Source organism: Arachis ipaensis, chromosome B09 (assembly GCF_000816755.2).
Source record: "Arachis ipaensis cultivar K30076 chromosome B09, Araip1.1, whole genome shotgun sequence".
Classification (NCBI taxonomy): domain Eukaryota; kingdom Viridiplantae; phylum Streptophyta; class Magnoliopsida; order Fabales; family Fabaceae; genus Arachis; species Arachis ipaensis.
Window position 1 is genome coordinate 17,051,880 of NC_029793.2, and position 25,395 is coordinate 17,077,274.

The 25,395-nt window shown below is 37.4% G+C and overlaps 2 protein-coding genes and 1 long non-coding RNA gene across 3 annotated transcripts; 1 reads left to right on the plus strand and 2 right to left on the minus strand.

Moving 5' to 3' along the window:
- On the minus strand, positions 3,626 to 4,228 carry LOC110266774. Its single transcript, XM_021111781.1, has one exon. The coding sequence runs from the start codon at positions 4,226 to 4,228 to the stop codon at positions 3,626 to 3,628; it is 603 nt and encodes a 200-aa protein (XP_020967440.1).
- Positions 7,940 to 8,431, minus strand: LOC107615084. Its single transcript, XM_016317197.1, has one exon. It carries the CDS (start codon positions 8,429 to 8,431, stop codon positions 7,940 to 7,942), a length of 492 nt encoding a protein of 163 aa, XP_016172683.1.
- LOC110267009 lies at positions 11,658 to 19,751 on the plus strand. The gene is made up of 3 exons (XR_002354292.1): positions 11,658 to 11,670; positions 12,103 to 12,487; positions 19,740 to 19,751. It is a non-coding gene; the product is annotated as an uncharacterized LOC110267009 (long non-coding RNA).

Genomic DNA, 25,395 nt, shown 5'->3' on the forward strand with positions numbered 1-25,395 from the left:
AGGTTTCTTAGCATACAAGTAGTTCTGTTTCTTGAGCGTTGCGCTTTTTGTTTTGAGATTTTATTTTACTCGTTTTATTAAGGCTCCTAGTTAAGTATATCTTCTCCTACTACTACTACTACTACTACTACTACTACTACTACTACTACTACTACTACTATTATTATTATTATTAATACCTTACTATCTCAGTCTTATGACTTAAGCATAAGATTAAGTATGGTAGGGTGTTACACAAAACGTACTAACGAAACTTCTAACTTAAAGCACAAGAGATAGATATAATATAACAAAAGATAAGAGTATAATATCATAAGAATCTAGCCACGACTCGCGGAGTTTAAGCTGGCTAGCCATATACAGATGTACAGAAACCAGACAGTTTAAAAATAGCTTATACATATTTTTCTCTCTCAATACAAGCCTCTAGGCAAAAGCAAAATACAAAAGTGAGAGACATATACAAAATAAATCAAAAGACTCCAAAAGTATCATGATCCTTCGCTTCTGTCACCATCCAAAGCAACTCACCGAGGTGGGTTGCAACATGCATCTGAAAAACAACAGCATAAATATGGTATGAGAACCGGAGGTTCTCAGTATGATAACAGTGCCCAGTGATGTAAGATATAAGACCCCGGGACGCCAAAGGCAATCCTAGACTTCATATTCATCACAAGATTCAATCTTAAAGCATAACTAAAACAGTAAAGCATATATGAAACCTTAACATAACTTAAAAGGGCAATCTAACTTAGAGGATTTTCTACTCAATCATATCTCTGCTGTCCCACAGCCTTCACCAACCTATCCTCCATGCAATCTCATTGCCACTGCCTTCCGAATCTCCTCAATCACAGTAGAAAACACAGATAATATACAATGCAAGTAAAACACAAGTATTGGCATGTAAGACAAGTAATTCAAGTAGCAATTAGGCATGTTATACAAATAGGCATACAATTACAAGTCGACAAAGCAAACAAACAGATAGAAAATGCACATGATGAATGCCTGTCCTATTGGCTATGATATCACATTGTCGGTTCAACTGCCAACCCGACACACCTCCATGGAGATGTCGCCCTTCGGAATCATCATTGGGAACCCCCGAGATATGGTGCTTGGATCACCGTCCAGGATTTTGTGCCTGCACACTCTATTGATTCGAAGGGATGCGAGAGGGATACTATTGCCACAGACCTTACATCTCAACGTAAGCGGGATTAACCACCGTCCTTACGCCGCCGTCGCTACCTCAACAGGCGAGATTAACCACCGTCCCTGCCGGGCACATAGCGTCTCATCATCTCAGTATAAAACAATAGTTCATTGGTTTTTCAAAAAACATTTTCAATACCTCAATGATTCATCATTGCACATTCGAGTCCTCGACTCATCTCAACCACTGTCATATCAACATTTTCATTCCGAGTCCTTGACTCATCTCAACTACTGTCAATTCACATTTCTATTCCGAACTCAGCAGTTTATCAGTTCTCAATTCACATACCAATTTAACTTTGCACGCCATCAAACCCTTCCTCAGTACACCCGAAACCTAACCTCCGTTCTCTAACTTTTCAAAGAATTACTAAATAATTTCTCCTAAGACCTTTCCCATGTTTCAATATCCAAAATTAAGCCCAAGAGTCTCGAAATGGTGTCACATAATCTTACAATCTTGTTAGGAAGGTAAAATAGTTGAAAATAAAGTTTAAGTTTGAGAAACAGGGCGTGTGCATACGCACAGGGGTGTGCGTGCGCATGCCCAAGAGAGTTTTTAAACGTGTGCGTACGCATAGGGGTGTGCGTACACACAGGTACAAATTTTCATAATTTTGTTTGCTCACACAAGCTGTGCTAGCCCCCCAACAAACTGCCTTTCCCAACTTGTACGTGTGCATAGGGCTGTGTGTGCGCACAGGTTGTAATTCTTCATTGGTTATGTGCGCGCACAAGCTGTGCTAGCGCTCTAAACAGGAAGCCTCCCCCTGCCTGTGCGTGCGCACAGGTTTAAATTTTCGCAGGGGTGTCCGTGCGCACATACCAGAAATCACAAAATTCTGCAACTTTGCAGAATTTCAGATTTTTGACACCAAACTTTGAATGATCATAACTCCCTCTACAGAAATCTAAATTTTGCAAACTTTATATCAATTCGAAGAGCTTTCAATAAATTTTAATTCTAAACAAATCTCAACCAATTTCAAAGACTAAGGCATAAGTTATGATCAGACAAAGTCCACCAAAATTTCCTTTTTACCAAAAGCTACAAGTACTCAATTTTTCAAAATTCTCAAACCACATCCAACCAAAACAATACCAAACTTCCATTTACGGCACAATCTACCTTCTTAGGTCACAATACACCATTTATACAATATTTTCATCACATATCACTATTCTCGACCATCAACATCAAATATGTAATACTATAATCAATCCACATTCAATTTTTCCAACCACATTACCATATCATCAACCTCAATATCACATATATCATCCCAAACCACTTCTCAACTTCACACAATCATTATTCATCATCATATCATAATCAAATATCATAATCAAACTAAAAAATCATCATACATCATCATTTAACAACCCAACAACCATGCATTTTAATTCAAACCTATACTATGGGTCACTAGTCTAAGTGTCCATGAATATTATATACTACATAGAGAAAATCGAAACCATACCTTGGCCGATTCCCAATATGCGAAAAACCCAAAATTGAGCTCAAGATAAGCTTTCAACCACAAGCAAGCCTCCAATCAACTCCAAGCAAGCACCAACAAGTTCCAAAGACTTCCTAACTCACAATAATCAAGCCATATGCACACAAATCATCACTAATCAACCTAGGACTCAATCTAATCATAATTTTACAAGGGTTCAAGAGCAAATCACCTTACCCAACAGTTTTGGAAGCCAAATCCAATGATAATCAAAGGCTAAAGCGTACCTAAACACCCCAAAATCACAAAACCTCACTTAATCAAAAGCCCTAAAACTCAAATTTTGAAGAGAATAACTGAGAAGGATTCGTGATTTCCTTACCAATTTCTTGGGTGAGTTTTGTAGAGCTCTTCACAAGGAAGGCGTAGCCGCAAATGGTGCGGCGATCGGAGCTCTATAGCTTAAGATATGGGCCTGGGAAGTTGAAGATGAATAGTACTTCTTCTTCCTCTTCCTTCTTTTCTTTTCTGCTGAGTGTGTGTGTTTATGAGAGTGAAAAAGGTTCACTTAAGTGTTTATATATGTTAGGCTTGGGTCCGGTCCAACCCGTTAGCATTTTTAGCTTGGGCCAAATCTTTAAAATTAACGCCCGGTTTTCCACTTCTAATGTTTTTCTAAGGTTTTTGACTATTTTCACTTTTTCTCGCGCAGTACTGGGCAGACTTGAACCGATTCGACTGCCAGTTCATGGTTTTTCGTAGAAAACACACCTTGTAACTCAAAAAAAACCTACTGAGTCCAAAAATCATATTTACATCCTCAAATTCTCACTCTAAATTTTCAGAACCTAATTTGTGCAATATTAATTACCTTATTAGGCGATTAATTAGTCGTGGTTCTTACATTCTCCCCACCAAATAAGAAATTTTGCCCTCAAAATTTAGTGATTACATGAGAATAACTCGGGATAATCCTTTCGCATCTCGGACTCGAATTCCCAAATATGCTCTTCCACTCCTGCTCGTTTCCAAGCAACTTTAATCAACTGAACTTCTTTCCTGCGTAACTTCTTCACACTGGTATCATCAATTCTCACCGGTGTTACTTGAAATGTCAAGTTCTCCTTCAACTCGACCAACTCGGGCTCTAACACATGAGCCGCATCCGACGTGTACTTATGGAGTTGGGACACGTGGAATACGTCATGCAAGTTAGACAGATGAGGTGGCAATACAACTTGATATGCCACCGGCCCGAATCGCCTCAGAATCTCAAACGGTCCTATATACATCAGATTCAACTTCTTGGTTTTGATCGCTCTTCCAATCCCGGTTGTCGGTGTAACCCTGAGAAACACATGTTGTCCCACTTCAAATTCTATCGGTTTCCTCCTCTGATCCGCATAGCTCTTCTGTCGACTCTGAGCAGTTATCATCCTCTCCCAAATCTTCTTAATCTTCTCAGTAGTCTCTACTACCAAATCAGGTCCCAAAACACTTACTTCATCGGACTCGTACCAACAAAGTAGAGATTGCACTTTCATCCATACAAGGCCTCATACGGAGCCATCCCTATGCTCGCATGAAAGCTGTTGTTGTACGCAAACTCCACCAATGGCATGTAACGGTCCCAACTTCCGGGTTGATCCAATACACACGCTCTCAACATATATTCTAATGTCAGAATAGTCCTTTCTGACTGTCCATTCGTTTGTGGATGATATGCGGTGCTGAGACATAGCTTCGTACCGAAAGCTTTTTGAAAAGCTCCCCAAAACCTTGATGTGAATCGGGGATCACGGTCCGACACTATGCTCGATGGCACACCGTGCAACCTTACTATCTCCTTGATGTACCACCTTGCTAGCTCCTCCATAGAACAGTTCACTCGGATAGGCAGAAAATGAGCGGATTTGGTTAAGCGATCTACGATCACCCAAACCGCATCAAATCCCGACCTAGTCCTCGGTAAACCGGTCACAAAGTCCATCGCAATTCCTTCCCACTTCCCCTGAAGAATCTCAAGTGGCTGTAATATTTCCGATGGTTTCTGATGCTCTATCTTTACTTTCTGACACATCAGGCACTTGGATACCACTGTTGCTACATCACCTTTCATCCCATGCCACCAGAACATCTTCTTAAAGTCATAGTACATCTTCGTACTTCCGGGATGAATAGAAAACCCACTGTTATGAGCTTCCGACAATAAGTCTTGCCTCAAACTCCCGACATCCGGTATACAAATTCTTCCTTTGTATCTCCATAATCCTTCACCATCCTTAGTGAATTCTCCACGCCTCTTATTACCAACTGGTTGAAACAATTGCTGAAGCTTTCGCTCATCTTACTGAGCCTTCTGAATCTCCGTTTTAAAGGTACTCAAGATTTGCAACTGATTCAAGCAAGCTCTTCCGGCAACTTCACCAATATCTAGCTTAAGATCCAAAAACTTATCCACTAGCTCCTCTTCTTTGATTCTCATCCATGCTATGGTTAAAGACTTCCGACTTAATGCATCCGCCACCACGTTCACCTTTCCAGGGTGATAACTCAGTTCAAAATCATAATCCTTTAGGTAGCGTTTGTTTTGAGGTACTGAGACAGAGACTGAGAGACTGAGACTCAGTATCGTGTTTGTTGGTTCAGAGACTGGTACTAAAATTTCTGTCTCTGTCCCCAAAATTTCAGTATTTTAGTACCTCCAAAATGTGGGGACACATGGGACTAAAATTTTTAGAGATGGAGACTGAAACTTTAATAACATTTTATACCTAAAATACCTTCATTTCAATTAATTAATTTAAATTTTACTTTTTGTAAAAATTAAATTAGAATTTCATTCTTGTTTCAAATTCTGTCTCCCACTTTGTACCAAACAGAATACTAAAAGTTATTTCAATCTCTGTCTCTTAGTCTCTGTCTCTCAGTCTCAATCTTTCCGTCTCTGTCTCTCCACCAAATGCTACCTTAACAACTCCATCCACCTCCTCTGACGCATATTGAGCTCTTTCTGATCAAAGATGTACTTGAGGCTCTTATGATCAAAAAAGACACTAAACCTCACTCCTTACAAGTGGTGTCTCCAAATTTTCAATGAAAACATAATCGCCGCTAATTCCAAGTCATGAGTTGGGTAATTTACTTCATGCGGTCTCAGCTGACGCGATGCGTAAGCCACCACATTCCGTGTTGCATCAACACGCAACCCAAACCCTTCAGTGATGCATCACAATACACTTCAAATGGTTCATGCGGTTCCGGTAAAATCAAAACAGGTGCTGAAGTTAACTTCTGCTTCAAAGTTTGAAAACTTTCTTCACACTCTGACGTCCACACAAAAGGCACTTCCTTCCTCGTCAACTTAGTCATCGGTAGTGCTATCCGAGAAAATCCTTCAATAAATTTTCGGTAATATCCGGCTAAGCCCAAGAAACTTCGGACTTCCGTCACCATCGATGGTCTTTCCCATTCCATCACCGCTTCTACCTTAGAAGGATCCACCGCTATTCCTCCTTTGCTCACCACATGACCTAAGAACTTTACTTCCTCCTTCCAAAACTCACACTTCGACAACTTGGCATACAATTCCCGCTCCTTTAAGATTTGCAACACAGTCCTCAAGTGTTCCTCATGCTCCTTCACTGTCTTAGAGTAAACCAAGATGTCATCTATGAAGACCACCACGAATTTGTCCAGAAAGGGACGAAAGACTCTGTTCATGTAATCCATGAAAACCGCAGGTGCATTCGTTAACTCAAAGGACATCACCACAAACTCGTAGTGTCCATAGCGCGTCTTAAACACAGTCTTAGGGATATCATCCTCTTTCACCCTTATCTTATGGTAACCGGATCTCAAATCAATCTTGGAAAACACTCCAGCTCCTTGCAGTTGATCCATCAAGTCATCGATCCTAGGCAACGGTGTTCTTCACAGTCACTTTGTTCAACTGTCGGTAATCCACACAGAGTCGCATTTCTCCATCCTTCTTCTTTACCAATAAAACTGGCACTCCCCACGGAGATACACTCAGTTGAATGAACCTCTTGTTCAAAAGCTCTTCCAACTGAGCCTTTAGTTCAACCAGCTCTATCGGAGCCATTCTATACGGTGTAATCGATACTGGTCTGGCTCCCGGCACCAATTCAAACGCAAATTCAATTTTTCTCTGAGGTGAAAATTTAGGAATATCTTCCGGGAATACCTCCGAAAAGTCTCTAACTACCGAAATTTGATCTAGTTCCTGATTATCACCTAATGTATTCGTAGCCAACAGAATATAACCCTGACACTCTTTTCTACTACAGTGCACCATTACCGAGTTCATGTAGTAACCCTCAGCTATCACTGCTCCCTTTTCTCCTTCCGGCATAAACTGAATTGACCGCTCAAAGCAATCCAACAAAACTCGGTTCTTCGACAACCAATCAAACCCTAAAATCATCTCCAACCCAACTATTGGTAAACAGATCAAATCATGCACAAAGTCTCTACCCTCAAGCTTGAAACCTACTTGTCTACACTCTGATCTAGTCGTAACGGTTTGATGCAGAGTATGCACATGCAATTCAAATGCCAATTTCGACACTTTCAAGCCTAGTTCCTCAACTTTAGCAAACGAAATGAATGAATGCGAAGCTCCAGTATCATACAATGCAATTAAGACTTTATCACCAATTAAACAGTTACTTCTCATCAACGGATCCGCCTTAGAAGCATCCTTGGCGTTCACAGCAAACACTCGCCCCTGGTGCTGACTCTGATCTGCATTCGGGTTCTTCCCATGAGTACAATCCCTTACAAAGTGACAAGGTAATCCACAGTTGAAGCAACCACCTAACCCAATCTTGCATGAGTCATATGGATGAAAACGCCCACAACGCACACAAGTCAAATCCAGAGAAATCTTACTCTGATTTCCTCTTCCCTTGGCATATTGAAACTGATTCTGAGTGTTCTTTCTGAAGCCTCCTTGTCCTTGAGGTGCATATCCTCCTCTCTTGAAACTCTGACCCCTAGGATGAAAATACTTGCCACGTCCCTGACTAGAGCTTCCTCCGTGAGTTTCCTTGGATGAAGCTACCATTTTCGCATACTCCTCAACCACCCTTGCTTTATTCACCAATTCGGAGAAGATATGAATCTCCATAGGAGCCATAGCAGTCATGATATTATCCTTCAAGCCTCTCTGGCACTTAATACACTTCCAGCTCTCATAGGTCTACGGGGCACCCTGACACACCCTAAAAAACCTACAAGGAACTTTGCTTCAACTGCATAAGTTCCATCTCCTTCGCTTCCCTTGCAGACTCAGGAAAATACCTCCTATAGAAGGCCGTTTGGAACACATCCGAAGGAATGTCGGTATTCTGAAGCTGTAACAAGTGGCACTCTACTTGCCACCAATGCTGGGCCTCTCCCGCAAGCTGATAAGCAGCAAATTCTACATATTGGTTATTCAGAAAATGCTGCGCCTGTAAAGCACACTCCATGGCATGAAACCAGTTGTCTGCTTCTGTAGGGTTGGTTGATCCTCGGAAAATTGGCAGATAAACCTTGAGAAAAGTCGCCAAGGTCATCGGAGTACCTCCCATGTTATCACCGTTTCCCTCAGCATTCTCATTCGCGTTCCCTTCGCCATTCCCATTTCTGTTTCGGGCCAGTTGGCCTAACCTCTGCATAGCTTGCAGAGTTGCAGCAACATTAGCTTCCATGGTATTCGCAAGGTTTGCCATGACCGCCATGAATTCAGCATGGTTGTCAGCCAGTTGCTCATTCCTACTATCTCAGTCTTATGACTTAAGCATAAGATTAAGTATGGTAGGGTGTTACACAAAACGTACTAACGAAGCTTCTAACTTAAAGCACAAAAGATAGATATAATATAACCAAAGATAAGATTATAATATCATAAGAATCTAGCCACGACTCGCAGAGTTTAAGCCGGCTAGCCATATACAGATGTACAGAAACCAGACAGTTTAAAAATAGCTTATACATATTTTTCTCTCTCAATTCAAGCCTCTAGGCAAAAGCAAAATACAAAAGTGAGAGACATATACAAAATAAATCAAAAGACTCCAAAAGTATCATGATCCTCCGCTTCTGTCACCATCCAAAGCAACTCACCGAGGTGGGTTGCGACCTGCATCTGAAAAATAATAACAGAAATATGGTATGAGAACCGGAGGTTCTTAGTATGATAACAGTGCCCAATGATGTAAGATATAAGACCCCAAGATGCCAAAGGCAATCCTAGACTTCATATTCATCACAAGATTCAATCTTAAAGCATAACTAAAACAGTAAAGCATATATGAAACCTTAACATAACTTAAAAGGGCAATCTAACTTAGAGGATTTTCTACTCAATCAGATCTCCGCTGTCCCACAGCCTTCACCAACCTATCCTCCATGCGATCCCATCGCCACCGCCTTCCGAAACTCCTCAATCCCAGTAGAAAACACAGATAATATACAATACAAGTAAAACACAAGTATTGGCATGTAAGGCAAGTAATTCAAGTAGCAATTAGGTATGTTATACAAATAGGCATACAATTACAAGTCGAAAAAGCAAACAAACAGATAGAAAATACACATGATGAATGCCTGTCTTATTGGCTATGATATCACATTGTCGGTTCAACTGCCAACCCGACACACCTCTATGGAGATGTCGCCCTTCGAAATCATCATTGGGAACCCCCGAGATATGGTGCTCGGATCACCGTCCAAGATTTTGTGCATGCACACTCTATTGATCCGAAGGGATGCAAGCGGGATACACTTGCCACAGACCTCACATCTCAACGTAAGCGGGATTAACCACCGTCCTTACGCCACCGTTGCTACCTCGACAGGCGGGATTAACCACCGTCCCTGCCGGGCACATAGCGTCTCATCATCTCAGTATAAAACAGTAGTTCATTGGTTTTTCAGAAAACATTTTCAATACCTCAATGATTCATCATTGCACATTCGAGTACTCGACTCATCTCAACCACTGTCATATCAACATTTCCATTCCAAGTCCTCGACTCATCTCAACTACTGTCAATTCACATTTCTATTCCGAACTCAGCAGGTTATCAATTCTCAATTCACATGCCAATTTAACTTCGCACGCCATCAAACCCTTCCTCAGTACACCCGAAACCTAACCTCCGTTCTCTAACTTTTCAAAGAATTACTAAATAATTTCTCCTAAGACCTTTCCCATGTTTCAATGTCCAAAATTAAGCCAAAGAGTCTCGAAATGGTGTCAAAAAAGCTTATAATCTTGTTAGGAAGGTGAAATAGTTGAAAACAAAGTTTAAGTTTGAGAAACAGGGCGTGTGCGTACGCACAGGGGTGTGCGTGCGCACGCCCAAGAGAGTTTTTAAATGTGTGCGTACGCATAGGGGTGTGTGTACGCACATGTACAAATTTTCATAATTTTGTTCGCTCGCACAAGCTGTGCTAGCCCCCCAACAGACTGCCTTTCCCAACTTGTCCGTGCGCACAGGGCTGTGCGTGCGCACAGGTTGTAATTCTTCATTGGTTATGTGCGCGCACAAGCTGTGCTAGCGTTCTAAACAGGAAGCCTCCCCCTGCCTGTGCGTACGCACAAGGCTGTGCATGTGCACAGGTTTAAATTTTCACAGGGGTGTGCATGTGCACATACCAGAAATCACAAAATTCTGCAACTTTGCAGAATTTCAGATTTTTGACACCAAACTTTGAATGATCATAACTCCCTCTACAGAAATCCAAATTTTGCAAACTTTATATCAATTCGAAGAGTTTTCAATAAATTTTAATTCTAAATAAATCTCAACCAATTTCAAAGACTGAGGTATAAGTTATGATCAGACAAATTCTACCAAAATTCCCTTTTTACAAAAATCCACAAGTATTCAATTTTTCCAAATTCTCAAACCACATCCAACCAAAATAATACCAAACTTTCATTTTCAGCACAATCTACCTTCTTGGGTCATAATACACCATTTATGCAATATTTCCATCACATATCACTATTCTCAACCATCAACATCAAATATGTAATACTATAATCAATCCACATTCAACTTTTCCAACCACATTACCATATCATCAACCTCAATATCACATATATCATACCAAACCACTTCTCAACTTTACACAATCATTCTTCATCATCATATCATAATCAAATATCATAATCAAACTCAAAAATCATCAATCCATCACAAATCATCATACATCATCATTCAACAACCTAACAACCATTTTAATTCAAACCTATCCTACGGGTCACTAGCCTAAATGTCCATAAATATTATATACTACATAGAGAAAATCAAAATCATACCTTGGCCGATTCTCAATATGCAAAAAACCTAAAATTGAGCTCAAGATAAGCTTTCAACCACAAGCAAGCCTCCAATCAACTCCAATCAAGCACCAACAAGTTCCAAAGGCTTCCTAACTCACAATAATCAAGCCATATGCATACAAATCATCACTAATCAACCTAGGGCTCAATCTAATCATAATTTCACAAGGGTTCAAGAGCAACTCACCTTACCCAACAGTTTTGGAAGCCAAATTCAATGGTAATCAAAGGCTAGAGTGTACCTAAAATTTTGAAGAGAAGAACTGAGAAAGATTTGTGATTTTCTTACCAATTTCTTGGGTGGGTTTTGTAGAGCTCTTCACAAGGAACGCGTAGCTGCAAACGGTATGGCGATTGGAGCTCTATAGCTCAAGATATGGGCTTGGGAACTTGAAGATGAATAGTACATCTTCTTCCTCTTCCTTCTTTTCTTTTCTGCTGAGTGTGTGCGTTCATGAGAGTGAAAAGGGTTCACTTAAGTATTTATATTTGTTGGGCTTGAGCCCAACTTGGGTCCGGTCCAGCCCGTTTGGCCCAACTTTGTGCCAAATCTTTAAAATTAACGTCCGGTTTTTCGTTTCTAATGTTTTTCTAAGATTTTTTACTGTTTTCACTTTTTCTCGCGTAGTACCGGGCAAACTTGAACCGGTTCGACCGGTTCGTCTGCCGGTTCGTAGTTTTTCGCAGAAAACACATTTTCTAACTCAGAAAAATCTACTGAGTCCAAAAATCATATTTACATCCTCAAATTTTCTCTCTAAATTTTTGAAACCTAAATTGGGCAATATTAATTACCTGATTAGGCGGTTAATTAGTCGCGGTTCTTACGGCGGTTAATTGGCGGCTGTTTATCAAACCGCCACAAATTAACAAAATTAGGCGGTTATGGAAGCAATTTGTGTTTCAGCTACAAAAAGCACCAAGATAACTAAGGTTTTCTTCCCAACGGCCACAAATCAAATCAAGAAGAAAGCCAAAAGCCCTAAGCGTCCCGTCACTCACTCAACCAAATTCAGAGCTCTGAAGTCTGAATGACTCCCCCTTCTCCAACCCTAGCTTCTCTTCGACCACCAATGCAGCGCCACCATCGATCATCACCCCCAGCGGCTCCGTCAGAACCATAGAACCACCACCATCATCTTCTTCTTCTTTTTCCACCTTCGCCGAACAACCCCCATGAAAACCCTTTCTCTCTTTCTCTTCCCCTTGTCTCCTGCCTTCTTTGTCTCACCGCCGACTACCATCCAGCACCGCTGCGACCATATTCTTCTCCTCCTTACAACCTCGCACTGTGGCTCTCTAGCTCGCCCCTGCCTCCCTCGTTTCCAGTCGCAGAATCAGAACAAAGCTACTCCAGTTCCAGCGAGTTCAGATGCAACAGCGGCTGGTCACTGCCACTGCATCCCTCTCTCCTATACTCTTGCTCTGTTCTTTGACTCAGGTTCTCAGATCACCTTTTCTTCTATGTTTTAGTTAATTTATGATTAGTTATATATTGATTCTATTGTTAATTTGATTTGGTTAAGATTATTTGCTATTGTTAGTTGAGTTTAGGTTAGAATTAGAATTTTCTTATAAGAATTAGTGTTAGTTTATACATAGTTAAACATGTTGTTAAAGGCTTCTTGAGTTTGAATTTTAATTTGTTTGGATTGATTGACTGATACTTTGCTGAGTCACTGCAAAATGCTGCTGATTTTTCATGTCATTGGTGCTGAATTTTGAATTGGTGTTGCAAAGAATAATTGTTAGTGCTATTTTTGTGTTGTTTATGCTTTTACATGACAAGTGTTTTGAATATGTTTTAAAGTTCTATGCAGATATGATCTATGATCAGGACACTATGGATGGCAATGTTTGATCCATTTAGGGCACCCAACCTAATGAGATATGCCTTGGTTGTTGTTGTATTGTTCTGGCTAGAGAAAATTTTGTTTCTTGATATATAACTATGTAGTGTATTTTATACAAATCTTCCAATCCTCTTTGTTTTAACTTTCTTGAACTTATTGTATTGAACGAGATGGTGGCTTTTGACCATTGTGCACTATTAGATACATATTGGAGCAAAGTCTTTCTGTAGATAATCTCTTTGTCTTCGTTCTGATATTCAAATACTCAAAGTGCCAATCATGTACCAGGTAATGCATTAACTTCTTTGCCACATTTTCTTTTTGTATAAACTTCTTGCCATCTTTGCCACATTAAGCTTTGAAGTTGTAGCATCTTTTATCCTTTTACATTTTTTAATTCTCTGAATAGTTATTGACTTACATGATTAAAAGTATCCCGATCAATGATGATATACCGAGCTATCCAGGAATTAGAAGTGTACTTAAGTTATAAAATTTTGGATAGGTAATTGTGTTACTGAAACTGGTATCAAATAATAATGTCAAGGTCATGCAGATTTTGTTGCTGTAAGCTCTTGTTCACGAAAGTTTCTAAGTTCATTCCACTATATGGAACAATGAGAGAAAAACTCATATTCTATTGAAAAGAAGAATTAAATTTCAAATCATCTTATTAAAGCAATTCAAGTTAAAAAGGAATAGAACAGTTTGATAAAATTTTATATTGTAGCCATATATGAATAGTATATGCATATATTTCTATTAAGTTGATGTTGTGCCTTCTGATTTTTCTATTTTGCATTAGGGTTTTGTTTTGGGGAGAACAATGGAAGGAAGAAAAATATTTGGTAGTATTTTAGTTTTGTATGAATATTTGTTCATAAAAGAATGGATTTTAATTTTTTCCAGCTTGATTAATAGCTAAGACTAACCATATAATTTGTCAAATCATCTCTAATGAATAATATGGACGGCTATAGAGCTGGATTATATATATACTAGCATAGAAAATTTGTTATTTGTGTTGTGCGCTTGTGCTTGTGCAGAGTATGATTTAGTTTCTCTGATGTTACTCTAATGCATAAACTTTGAATTGTATGTCTTGATAGGCAGCTAGAAAATAATGTTGATCCTTATTTTAGCATTATTTAATTTAACAGGCAAATAAGTTTTCATTTAGGTCAGTCGTGATTAGTTGGAATAAGAAAATGGTTCTCTATTATGTATTGAGACATTTTTTTCTTATAAGTGTTAACTAGTAGAATTTTCATGTTTTAAGGAACCATTTATCAGAGAAAATAATGTCGGCACATTTAGTGTTTTGTAAGACTTCAATATTCTTTTAATGTGATATTGTGCCTGAATTTGGTCGTCCATGGACAGATTCTATCTTATATCTAACTTTGTTAGATGTTTGAGCTCATGATTTGAGAGGTGCTAGCTATTTTTGTGCAGCACTTGAAGAGCTTGTGTGTATTACTTTGTTAGTTGAAGAAGTTTTCAGCTCAAACCGAAGCAATAAAAGTATTAACCAATGTCTTTGTAGATGATTGTTGTAGGTTATGATGGATGGCTATACCTCTTATATATTATTGCTTAAGTGCCCAGTAGCAGCACTCGAGAATTTTTCCTTTGTACATATATGTTCTATATCTTGTGTCGGCAGCCTAGTTTCTGCGCATCCTCTTGTTAGTTCATGATATTTGGTTTTTATTCTCTCACTTTCAGGTTAGACTGAAAGTGAGTAGATCAATTAAATGGACGCGGACTACTGGTATACGCACCCAAAAATTTGCTACAGACATGTTGCTATTCTAGAAGCGAATAGATGAGGAGATGGTATTTTTTAATTCCTTGCCAAATTTTGTTGATGCTATTATGCTGATTATTGAACTCTGAATGGTGCTATATTTTAAGAAGCAATCTTCATATGTGATTATAGTGGAAGTTTAGAATAATATGACAGTTACCAAATGGCTACCTCTTAGGCTCCATCTTTATTCTTGAAAATTGAAAACAAGTTTCATGCATGATGGTAGTTGATATTTGGTAGAAGTTTTTCTTGGCTTGTTTATTGTGCACATACCTGTTGTTTTATATTCTCATGTATCAACTAGATTGTTGAAATGGTATTACACTTTTTTTTTACATGTATTTGTAATCAATTAATCTAGGTGGCATTTTGAATTATTAGTTTTTAAGATTCAATTAAGAAGAATTGAGATTTGTTTAATAGATATCACACTAGTATTTTGGTTATGGTTGGAAAGGGGTGGTGTTTACATGCAGATCAGATAATCTACACGCTCTTGGAATTGAATGTGCATATGGTCTCGCAAATGTAAATCTAGGTTGTACATTTGACTTAAATGTGGTGTAATTACTAATTTTAAAATTTCACTCCTTGCAGGCAGAAGTACGGAGACAAGAGGAGAAAGAAGTCGCTGAAGCTTTGAGGCGTGAATAGGAGCTTCGTGAATCAAAGCGGCAGTAGCAAAGGCTGAATTTTCTTATACAGCAAATTGAGCTTTACAGTCACTTTATGCAAAATAAGTCAAACTTAATATCAGAAGCTTTACTCATGGGTGATGAAAGTACAAATGACCAAGATCTACTTGACTCTTCAACTTTTGGGCGTAACGAGGAGGAAGATCATGAAGAGGCTGAGTTGAAGAAGGAAGCTCTGAAGGCTGCTCAAGAAGCTGTTTCCAAATAGAGAAGATTGACAAGTGCTTTTGACACTGAATGCTTGAGGCTGCGCCAGGCTGATGAAGCTGATTTGCTCCAACCAGAAGTTGCTAGAGCAAGTAATATCGATTTACAAACCCCGTAAGTTTCCCGTCTTCTTTCTCTCTCTCTCTCTCTTTCTCTCTCTCATGTGAATTCATGTAACTCTTGTGTACTACACATAAATGCACTGCATTCTTATTTCTTGTTTACAAATGCAAATAGAGTATATAATTAATTCCTCCCGTTACTCAGTTTTTTTATAAGCCCAGGTATGAAATTGCGACGGTTCAAAACGCATTTTTAAAAAAAAAATTCTACATAGATTTGCGGCAGTTTAAAACCGCCGCAAATTTTTTTAAATTCATTGACCAAATAGCGGCGGTTGTGCCGCAAAATCAATTATTTGATTTGCTGCGGTTGTGCCTGCGATTTTTCAAAACCGCCGTAAAATCAAATCTCCACCCCCTAATAGGCAACGCTTGTGGAACCGCTGGAATTTCATTTCACGGCAGTTAAAAACCGTTGCAAATTCCTAAAAAATGCCGTTATTCGACATGTCTCTTGTAGTGATATTTATAGAAATTTATAAACATGAAATACATAATTTATACTCATATTTATCAAAATTTACATAGATAAATTGATATAATTTATTTGTTGAATACAATTTTAACACTTGTGCTAACTAAATATGCTTGTTAGAAACAAGATAGTAATTTAAAAGAAAAAGATTGTCTATTATTGAGTGAGTTGTCGAATAATACAATATACAAAGCTATATATAGATACTAGAAGAATCAAAGTAATAAAAGCATAATATCCTATAATAAATATATAAATATGCTAAACAATTATAATTGATCCTAATTGATCTAATTGATCCTAGTTATACTCTAACATTTCCCCTCAAACTCAAGTAGGAACTAAAGATACCATCTTGAGTTTGGACACTAGAGTCCGAAAACGAGTAGGATGATGACCCTTCGTGAAGATATCAGCAGTCTGATCCAGAGTCCCAACAACTACGAGATAAATAACATCAATAAGGAGACGTTGCCGGACAAAATGACAATCAATCTCCATGAGTTTGGTGTGTTCATGAAAAACATTATCATGATTAATCTGAATAGCATTGCGGTTGTCACAATAAACATCAGTTAGCGATGACTGAGGGGCATCTAAGTCTTTGAGAAGCCAACGAATCGAGACAACTTAGCAGTGGCTTCAGTGAGAGCACGGTATTCAGCTTCGGTGCTTGTTCGAGCAGTGAATGTTTGTTTCTTGGCTCGCCAGGAAATGAGAGAGTCACCAAGAAACAAACAATAACCAGTAGTAGAACGACATTCAGTTGGATCACCAGCCCAATCAGCATCTGAGTATGCCTGAAGGGTTAAGGATGAATGGGCAAAAAAATGAAGACCATGAAACAAAGTGCCTTTGATGTAGCGAAGAATGTGAAGAACCGTAGCATAGAGTGAGTAGTACGAGGAGCTGACAAGAACTGGCTAAGAACATAAACTAGATAGGCGATGCCTGGTCGTGTGATAGTCAATTAGATGAGACCTCCAACTAACTATCGATAAAGAGTAGGATTATCCAAAATAATGCTATTCGTAGGAGTAAATTAAATATTAGGCTCAAGTGGAGTAGACTCAGTACGACTATCTGTAATTTTGGCTCGAGCAAAAAGATCAGAAGCATAGTTAGCTTGAGAGAGATAGATGCCATCATCTGAGGATATGACTTCAAGTCCAAGAAAATAACTGAGAGAACCAAGATCTTTCATCTCAAAAGTGTGGTGAAGGGATGCTTCAAGATCAGAGATACCATCAACATTATCTCCAGTAATGATCATGTCATCAACATATAAAAGTAGAAGAACAATCTCACGTTTACTTTTATGAATAAAGAAAGCATTCTCATAAAGGTTGCAGGTGAAACCAAGATTGCATATAGTGGTGCTAAACTTTCAAACCATTCACAAGGAGCTTGCTTAAAACCATAAAGTGCCTTATGAAGGAGACAGACTTTGCTAGAAGGACAAGGATAGTTCGGGGGTGGTTTCATATAGACCTTCTTTTTCAAATCCCTATTAAGAAATACATTCTTCACATCCATCCGACTGAAAGACCATTTTTTTAACTGCAACAATGGCAAGGAGAGCGCAAACAGATGTGAGATGAGTAACAAGAGCAAAAGTCTTTTCCAAATCAATACCATACTTTTGCGTACATCCTTGAGCAACTAATCGTGCCTTATAACAGTCAATAGAAACACCAGAGCGAGTCTTGATTTTGTATACCCATCTACTATCCACAATTTTGTGATAAAAAGAAGGATCAATCAAGTCTCAAGTGTGTGCTTTTCAAGTGCCTGGATTTCTTCTTGCATTGCTTGCTGTCAATTTGAATTTGTGGAGGCTTCTCGGGATGACTTAGGTTTATGGTGATGAAAAACAATGATAATGAAGAAGAAGATGAGGAGATGGATTTCTTACCCTAGTAGAACGATTGGAGGGAAAAGGCAGGATAGCAAAATCATCGGGAGATGGAGAAGGCGAAAGAGTAGGAGGCTCGAGAGGTTGACTTGAGATAGAACCTGTAGAATTATCACTAGGAAAAAGATCAACATCGGAGTTAGTAAAAAGCGGTAACTGGGTAGAAGGAATGGACTTAAACGAGGAGAACCTAGAAAACATGTGATGCTCCCAGAATACAACATGACGAGATATACAAATACATCTAGAGAGAGGATCCCAACAATGATTACCCTTGCGTTCAGTGCCATAACCAAGGAAACAACACATGCGAGCCTGAGGTTCAAGTATACTATGTTCATGAGGCTAAATAAGAACAAAACAAACACAATAAAAAACTCGAAGAGAACTATAATCTGGAGAAGTATGATAAAGATGTTCAAAGGGAGTAATATTATCAAGGACAGAAGAAGGAAGTTTATTGATAATATGGACAGCAGTGAGAATAGCTTCACCCCAAGTACGCTCAGGATACGAAGAAGAAATAAGCGTTGCACAAACAGAGTCAAGAATGTGACAGTGTTTGCGTTCAGTCCTTCCATTTTGTTGAGACGTCCTAGGGTAAGAAAACTCAGACAAAGTATCCTGTTCAGCAAGAAAATTTAAAAGTTTGGAGTCACGGTATTCCATAGTATTATCACGTCGAAGAACTTTAATGACATTGGAAAACTGAGTTTTAATCATAGTAGAAAAGTTAATATAAATCTGAGGTAGCTCATAGCTATTAGTCATCAAATAAACCCAAGTAAAGCGTGAATAATCATCATTGAAAACTACAAAGTATCGAGCCCCTGTCATAGAAGCGGTGGGAGCGGGGCCCCAAACATCAGAGTGAATAAGATCAAAAGGAGAGCAAGCAAGAGATGAATTACTCTGAAAAGATAATGCTGGTTGTTTTGCAGTTTGACATGAAATACAATCAAAAGACTCATTATTAACCTAACCTAAAACACCTTTAGACACAAGAGGACGCAATTTTTCTAAGGAGCTGTGGGCAAGATGGTGATGCCACAAGTGAAGGGTAGATGGAGAGAAACAGCAAGAGACTTGATGTAGGAGGAATATGAAGATTCTCGAACTCAAACAACCTTCCAACCTTACGTCTAGTCCCGATTATTTGTCCTGTCCGATGATCTTGTACACGACAACCAGAAATGAAAAAATTGACATCGAAACGGAGATCAACAAGTTGACCAACAGAAATAAGATCAAAGTTTAATTTTGAAATAAAATAAGTATCAGAGAGATTAAGATTTGACTGTGAAATAAAACTCTTATGTGTCGCATGCAAGAGGGAACCATCACAAATGTTAACAGAAGGTGCATTTGCAGTGGTAGACAATGACGAAAAAAGATTGTGCAAAGGAGACATGTGATGACACCAACCGGAATCAAAATATCATTTATAATTACCTAGAGGAGTGGAAAAAATAGTCGGAGTATTACCATAAAAAGAGAGAAATTACTTAAGAAGTGACACAATATCAGAGAAAGAGACTAGAGATGGGTTGAGAGAAGCAGAGATGGTAGATTCATTAGCAGCAGCAGCAGTAGAAGTAGGCACGTTCTTGGAGAAGTTGGGAAGAGAATGATACTTGGTCTGATCAGAACGTGATGGGCGAGTAGGACAGGTAGTAGTCAAATGTCCTGAGAGCTTGCAATAATGGCAAAACAATATTGGACAATGGAAACCAATATGTCCTTCCTGTTTTCATTTTCGACATTTAATAGAGGGACAGTGTGGGAGTAAGTGACCAAAATGATGACAGTTTTGGCCAAATTTTTACCTTCCTGTCTGTAGGTTGAAAATATCCTATTTTTTCAAAATAACAGAGACAAAGACAAAAAAGAGAAGAAACCGCAAAATCGGAGCAAAAATCGAGAAAACAGAGGACAAGAACGGAAAGAGTTCACCAAAAAACCAAAGAATGAGTCCCATTATCTGTCACGTCAGCAGATGGATGACACGTGGCGATGTCTGAGCAGAGGGTGAAGCCATGTCAACGGTGACTTGGCAGCGGGTCAATGAGCGGGCCGGGCCGGGTGGAATGCGGGTTGAACGCAGGTTGGTGGGAGGTGCTTGAGGCTCGACACATGGCACACGCTGGACCGTTGATCGTTGCTGAAGATCGAACGGTGTTGGATATCTCTGGGATATGAGAAAGAATGGAAGCAGACAACGATCTTGCGGCAGCGCGTCTGGCTGTTTTCGGCGATGGGGTTAGGCTCTGTGAACTCGTAACAATGAAACGAAAATTATGGTAAAGTCAGTGATGAAGAAGAATGTCAGGAAGGTGATCGAAAACAAGGACAAAAGACTGATGGGAGGAGAAAAACAAAGAATTATGAGCTTTTCAATGGAGAAAAAAATAACCTATGCTTTAATACCATGTTAGAAACAAGAGAGTAATTTGAAGAAAGGGTTGTCTATTATTGAGTGAATTGCCGAATAATAATATACAAGGCTATATATAGATGTTAGAAGAATCAAAACAATAAAAACGTAATATCCTATAATAAACATACAGATATGCTAAATAATTATAATTAATCCTAATTGATCTCTAATTGATCCTAATTATACTTTAATAAAACTGAGTTTGTTTTTGTGTTGTCATCATTAAGTAGTAAGATTTTTTTTATTTTATTAATTAATTTATTTCTCTATTCAATATTGGATAATATAAACTTATTTATCGAATAAATGGTTAGTTATATGTCTTTAGATATATGAATAGTCAAAATAAAATACATTACCTTTAGTAAACAAGGATAGAGCCTAAAAATATTAAAAAACAATAATGTTTGAGAAATAATAAAAAAAATCGGTTTAAATGGTTTAAATTATTTTATTTAACATTTATTGTTACTAGAATGAATGAATATTAAATAAGATAAATTTAAACTATTTAAACTAATTTTTTATTATTTTTCTAACATTACTGATAAAAAAAACTGAATGATTTTCTCGTAATTATTCTCTTATAACGACTTAATTAAAAAATTGAATGATTTTTTATTCGTTCCAACTTATTAGTTTTTGGCCTAATTTTTGGTTCGTCACGGATTTTAGTATGAGGAATCAAACCTATTTGGCCTTCGATTTCTGGTTCGACGAGTTTGACATCCGATTTTCTTTGTAAAATTATTACGAAAATTCATGTGTAAACTATAGTTCAAATTTAGTTGTAGCTCCTTTTTAGACTATGTGCATAGTTCCACTTTTATTTAATCAGAAACTAATGAAGTTTTCTTATATGTTTTGCTTAATAACAACACTTCTCCTAAGACTCTAGGCGCATATATATGATTACAAACATGGTTCTTGATCGAATAAAGTTGAAAAATTTTGTTATCAGCAATTATATGCATAACCTATTGTTGTATCATCTCTTTATTAGTGGAAGCTATGTGATTGAAGCAAACTATTTGCTATTGTTTCGAAAGAAAGGTAAGTTGTGTTGTTTGCATATCAAAAACAGTTAGAAATCATTTTAATGTTTGCAAAATAGGCATTATAGTTGAATGTGAATTAAAAGGAAATTGGTGTATAATTGCAAGAAACCCTGATCCATTTTTTGTAGATTCTTAAAGTGGGTAACGACAATATAAAGGAAGTTCAGGTTTTGAAGAAGGACACTATTTTCTTCTTCATGACTCGATTTTACATTTTTTTAGTTACCAAAAATTTCTTTTCTTCCTCTTAACTCACATGTGCAATGAATCTATGGTGGAAACTAGGATACTAAAATCTAAATCAATCCGAATACAATGGTTCATTCAATCAATTCTAAACATAAAACAATCAAAATTGCATTAATTTAGATTAAATTATATTATATTTTATTTTCAATAAAAAAGTATAGATAACCAATTTTATATACAGTCAAATAGAGTCAATTTTTCAAAAAAATGTGGTTCTTAAATTTTAAAAAGTTAGGTTTGCACTTAGAAAACATATGTTCTCCCACACCACCCTCTCACGTTGCGAAACTCCTCTTGCCGCGATGTCACATGGTCACACCTTTCCCTTCCAACCTTTCTCATTGCGCCACTGCATCCTCTCCTCCAACCCTTTTCGTCGTGAAATCGCCCCCTCTTCCTCCATCTCCTCTCGTCTTGTCACGTTGCTGCCCCGTAGAAGTCTTCTAGATTTTTTATGATTCTTTTTACTTGTTTTGAATATTTCTTTTCTCCTACGTTTTAGAGGTGTCTTTTTTATATTTTTTTAATGTTCTTTTCTTAGTTTTTGAAAGTTCTTTTTTCAATAATTTTAGATATCTCGTTTGGTTAGATTTTGGATATCTCTTTTTTGTTAGGTTTTAGATGTTTCTTTTTATTACGTTTCAGATATTTCTTTTTATTAGATTTTGGATATCTCTTTTTTGTTAGTTTTAGATGTTTTTCATTATTATAATTTGAACTTATCTCCAAAGACAAAATTAGAAAAAAAGTTGTGTAGACTTAGGTTTTTCTTTTTCCCTCTTTGTTAGACTTCTTTTGCCGTTCATATACTAGTTGATTGCAACTTTAGTTGGTTATCTAACAAAATTGTTGAATTTGATAGTTAAAATTTATTAGATATTAATTTAATTAAACATATCAAATTATTTAATAATTTTTAATTGTAAACTTTAGAAAAAAAACAACTGAATGTGAGTGTGTACTTAAATTTATATGAACCAAATAGTATTATTTACACCCAATAAGAATTTCTCATAAATCTTTTCTTTATTCTTACAAAATATAGATTTAGGCTTACTGTCCCACAGATATATAACTTAAAATGGACAAAAAGTTTATTTGTGACTATACATAAGAATTAGGAAAATGCAAAGTGTGATATAAAAGTTGAAGCAAAGAAATTATCATTCCCCACATTATATAAAGAAAATACCATATTATTGTAAACATTCAATTAATATTGTTGCAAGTGAATTGATAATATGGTGTCCTTGTGCCAAGTTCTGCATGCTAAATTATGTCCGTGAAATTGTTTTTAAAAACAAATTATATATAAATTTTATAAATTGTATTTTATATATATTTTTTAAAAAAATTATTAAAAGTATCTATGAAATTTACAAATATTAATAAAAGTACTTATAAATTAAGAAAAATAATACTGTATTCATGAAAGATAGATTTCGTACGACAAAAGTATGCAAATTCTAATTTTTTGTTGATTTTTTATTAAAATTTCTAAACTACTCTCTCCAACTTCAACTCACTTTTTCAATCTTCTATAACCCAATCTGCACCTTTAAAACCCTTACCATGAAGTCCGAAACTACTACAACAGACCAGGCCGAAATTAATAGTGGTGATGGTGATAGAAGACTTCAACCGGTTTCTGGCAGAAAAATCCAGTATGATGAGCTCTTTCCTATTCTTTTCACTACATCTTTTCACACAAAGAAAGCCTCCCAAATTAACAAAAAAAGAAAAAAATAACTGAAACCATTAAAAAATGTTCTTTTATAGTTTTTTCTTTGATTCTTTATCAGTATTGGTTGATTTTGTTGTTAATCTTAGTGTTGCGATCCTCTTTTGCGTTACTATCCAGAGCTCTACCATAAAGGTTCATTTCGTCTGTCCCCAAAAGTGTAACATCACCATTCAATTTGGTGTCGACACCGTATCCGTCGACAGAAAGAAGCTCCGTCACCTGCCGCACATCTTCAGCCGCATCCTGGAGCTCTCATCCGATCCGACGTGGATGTTGCCATCAAGGAGGCCTTCGATTGCTTTCGCTTTGTCACCAAGACCAAAGAGGAGGACGAAAAGGTTGAAGGCGGCAGAGGTAGCGGTGACACCAACAACACCAAAGTATAGGAGGGCGCTAGCGAGGGATGCTTGCATGAGAGGGTGGGTGATGCTTTGCGGCGAAATAGAGGTCTTCGAGGTGGCCGAAAGAGAGCATGGAGACGATGGAGTGGGAGTAAAAATTGAAGGCTGTGAGTGCATGGGAAAGGCCATAAGAAGGAAAATTTTGAGTGCGATAGGGAAGGAGGAATTTGAGAGGAAGGCCAATGGAGTTGAGTAGAAAATAAGAGATTTGTGGCGGTGGAGTTGAGGTTGAGGATAGGGGTAGTTTGAAAATTTTATTAATAATCAACAAAAAATTAGAGTTTGGATACTTTTGTTATACAAAACTAGGGGTGGCAAAACGGGGCGAGCCCGTCAGGCCGATCCGCTAAACCCGCTAAAAAAGGCGGGTCGGGCTAGGATTTGGAGTCCGCCAAATTAAAAAAATCCGCCAAACCCGCACCGCCAAATTGGCGGGTTTTGGCGGGGCGGGGCGGGGCGGGCCAGTCCGCCGGGCCGAAAATTTTTTATTTTTCTTTTTTTAAAACAAAAAGTATTTTTTATATTATTATATCTAAACATAATTGATAGATAAAAAAAAATTTTACATAGAATATTCAAACATAAAATTACTTTTATTTTTTTATAAATTTTTTTTTAAAAAATAAAAAAATCTTTTCTTAAAAACTCACTCAAACAAACTTTTAATCAATAACTCACAATTGTACAAATTAATATAATACATATATTAAGAGTAGTTTTCCCTAACAAACTTGTGTTACTTAAATTCCTAAAATATTCCCATAATCAGATCATATCTCAATAACTTTTATAGAATGACAATCGGAGTAATACAGAATAATTATGATCAATTTCACAAATGTACTGTGTCTAATTCATTTAAATTTATGTTTATAATTTTATCTTTCTTTTTTTTATAGACTAACTTTATCTTTGTTAAAATATGATTCCAACAAGTCACCAAAAAAAAAAATATGATTCCAACATGTTTTTTTCTTTTTTTGGTCAGACAACATGTTATATATTCAATATTTTGCTATTTCCAATTCTTCCATCTTATTGGGCCGAAGCAATAAAAATGATCAAAACAATGTTTTTTCCAAAATGGGATGAAGCTCTACTTCTTAATAGTTAAACCAAAAACCATAAACTATTCATACTGACCCACAAAAAATAACTTCGGCTTGTACAAAAAAAAAACCCTCAGTTTAACCTATCAAATCTGAACCGAAAAACTCAGTGATTTAGTGGATTTGCCTATTTATGGCAAGTTTTGACGGTTTCCTATGGGGATGGTAACAAAACAGGACGGGAATAAGAAATATCTTTGCACTCTTCGTTTTCGCCCTTAAATATATTTTCCGTCCCGTCTCAACTTTTGTTCTGGAAAAATATTACCCT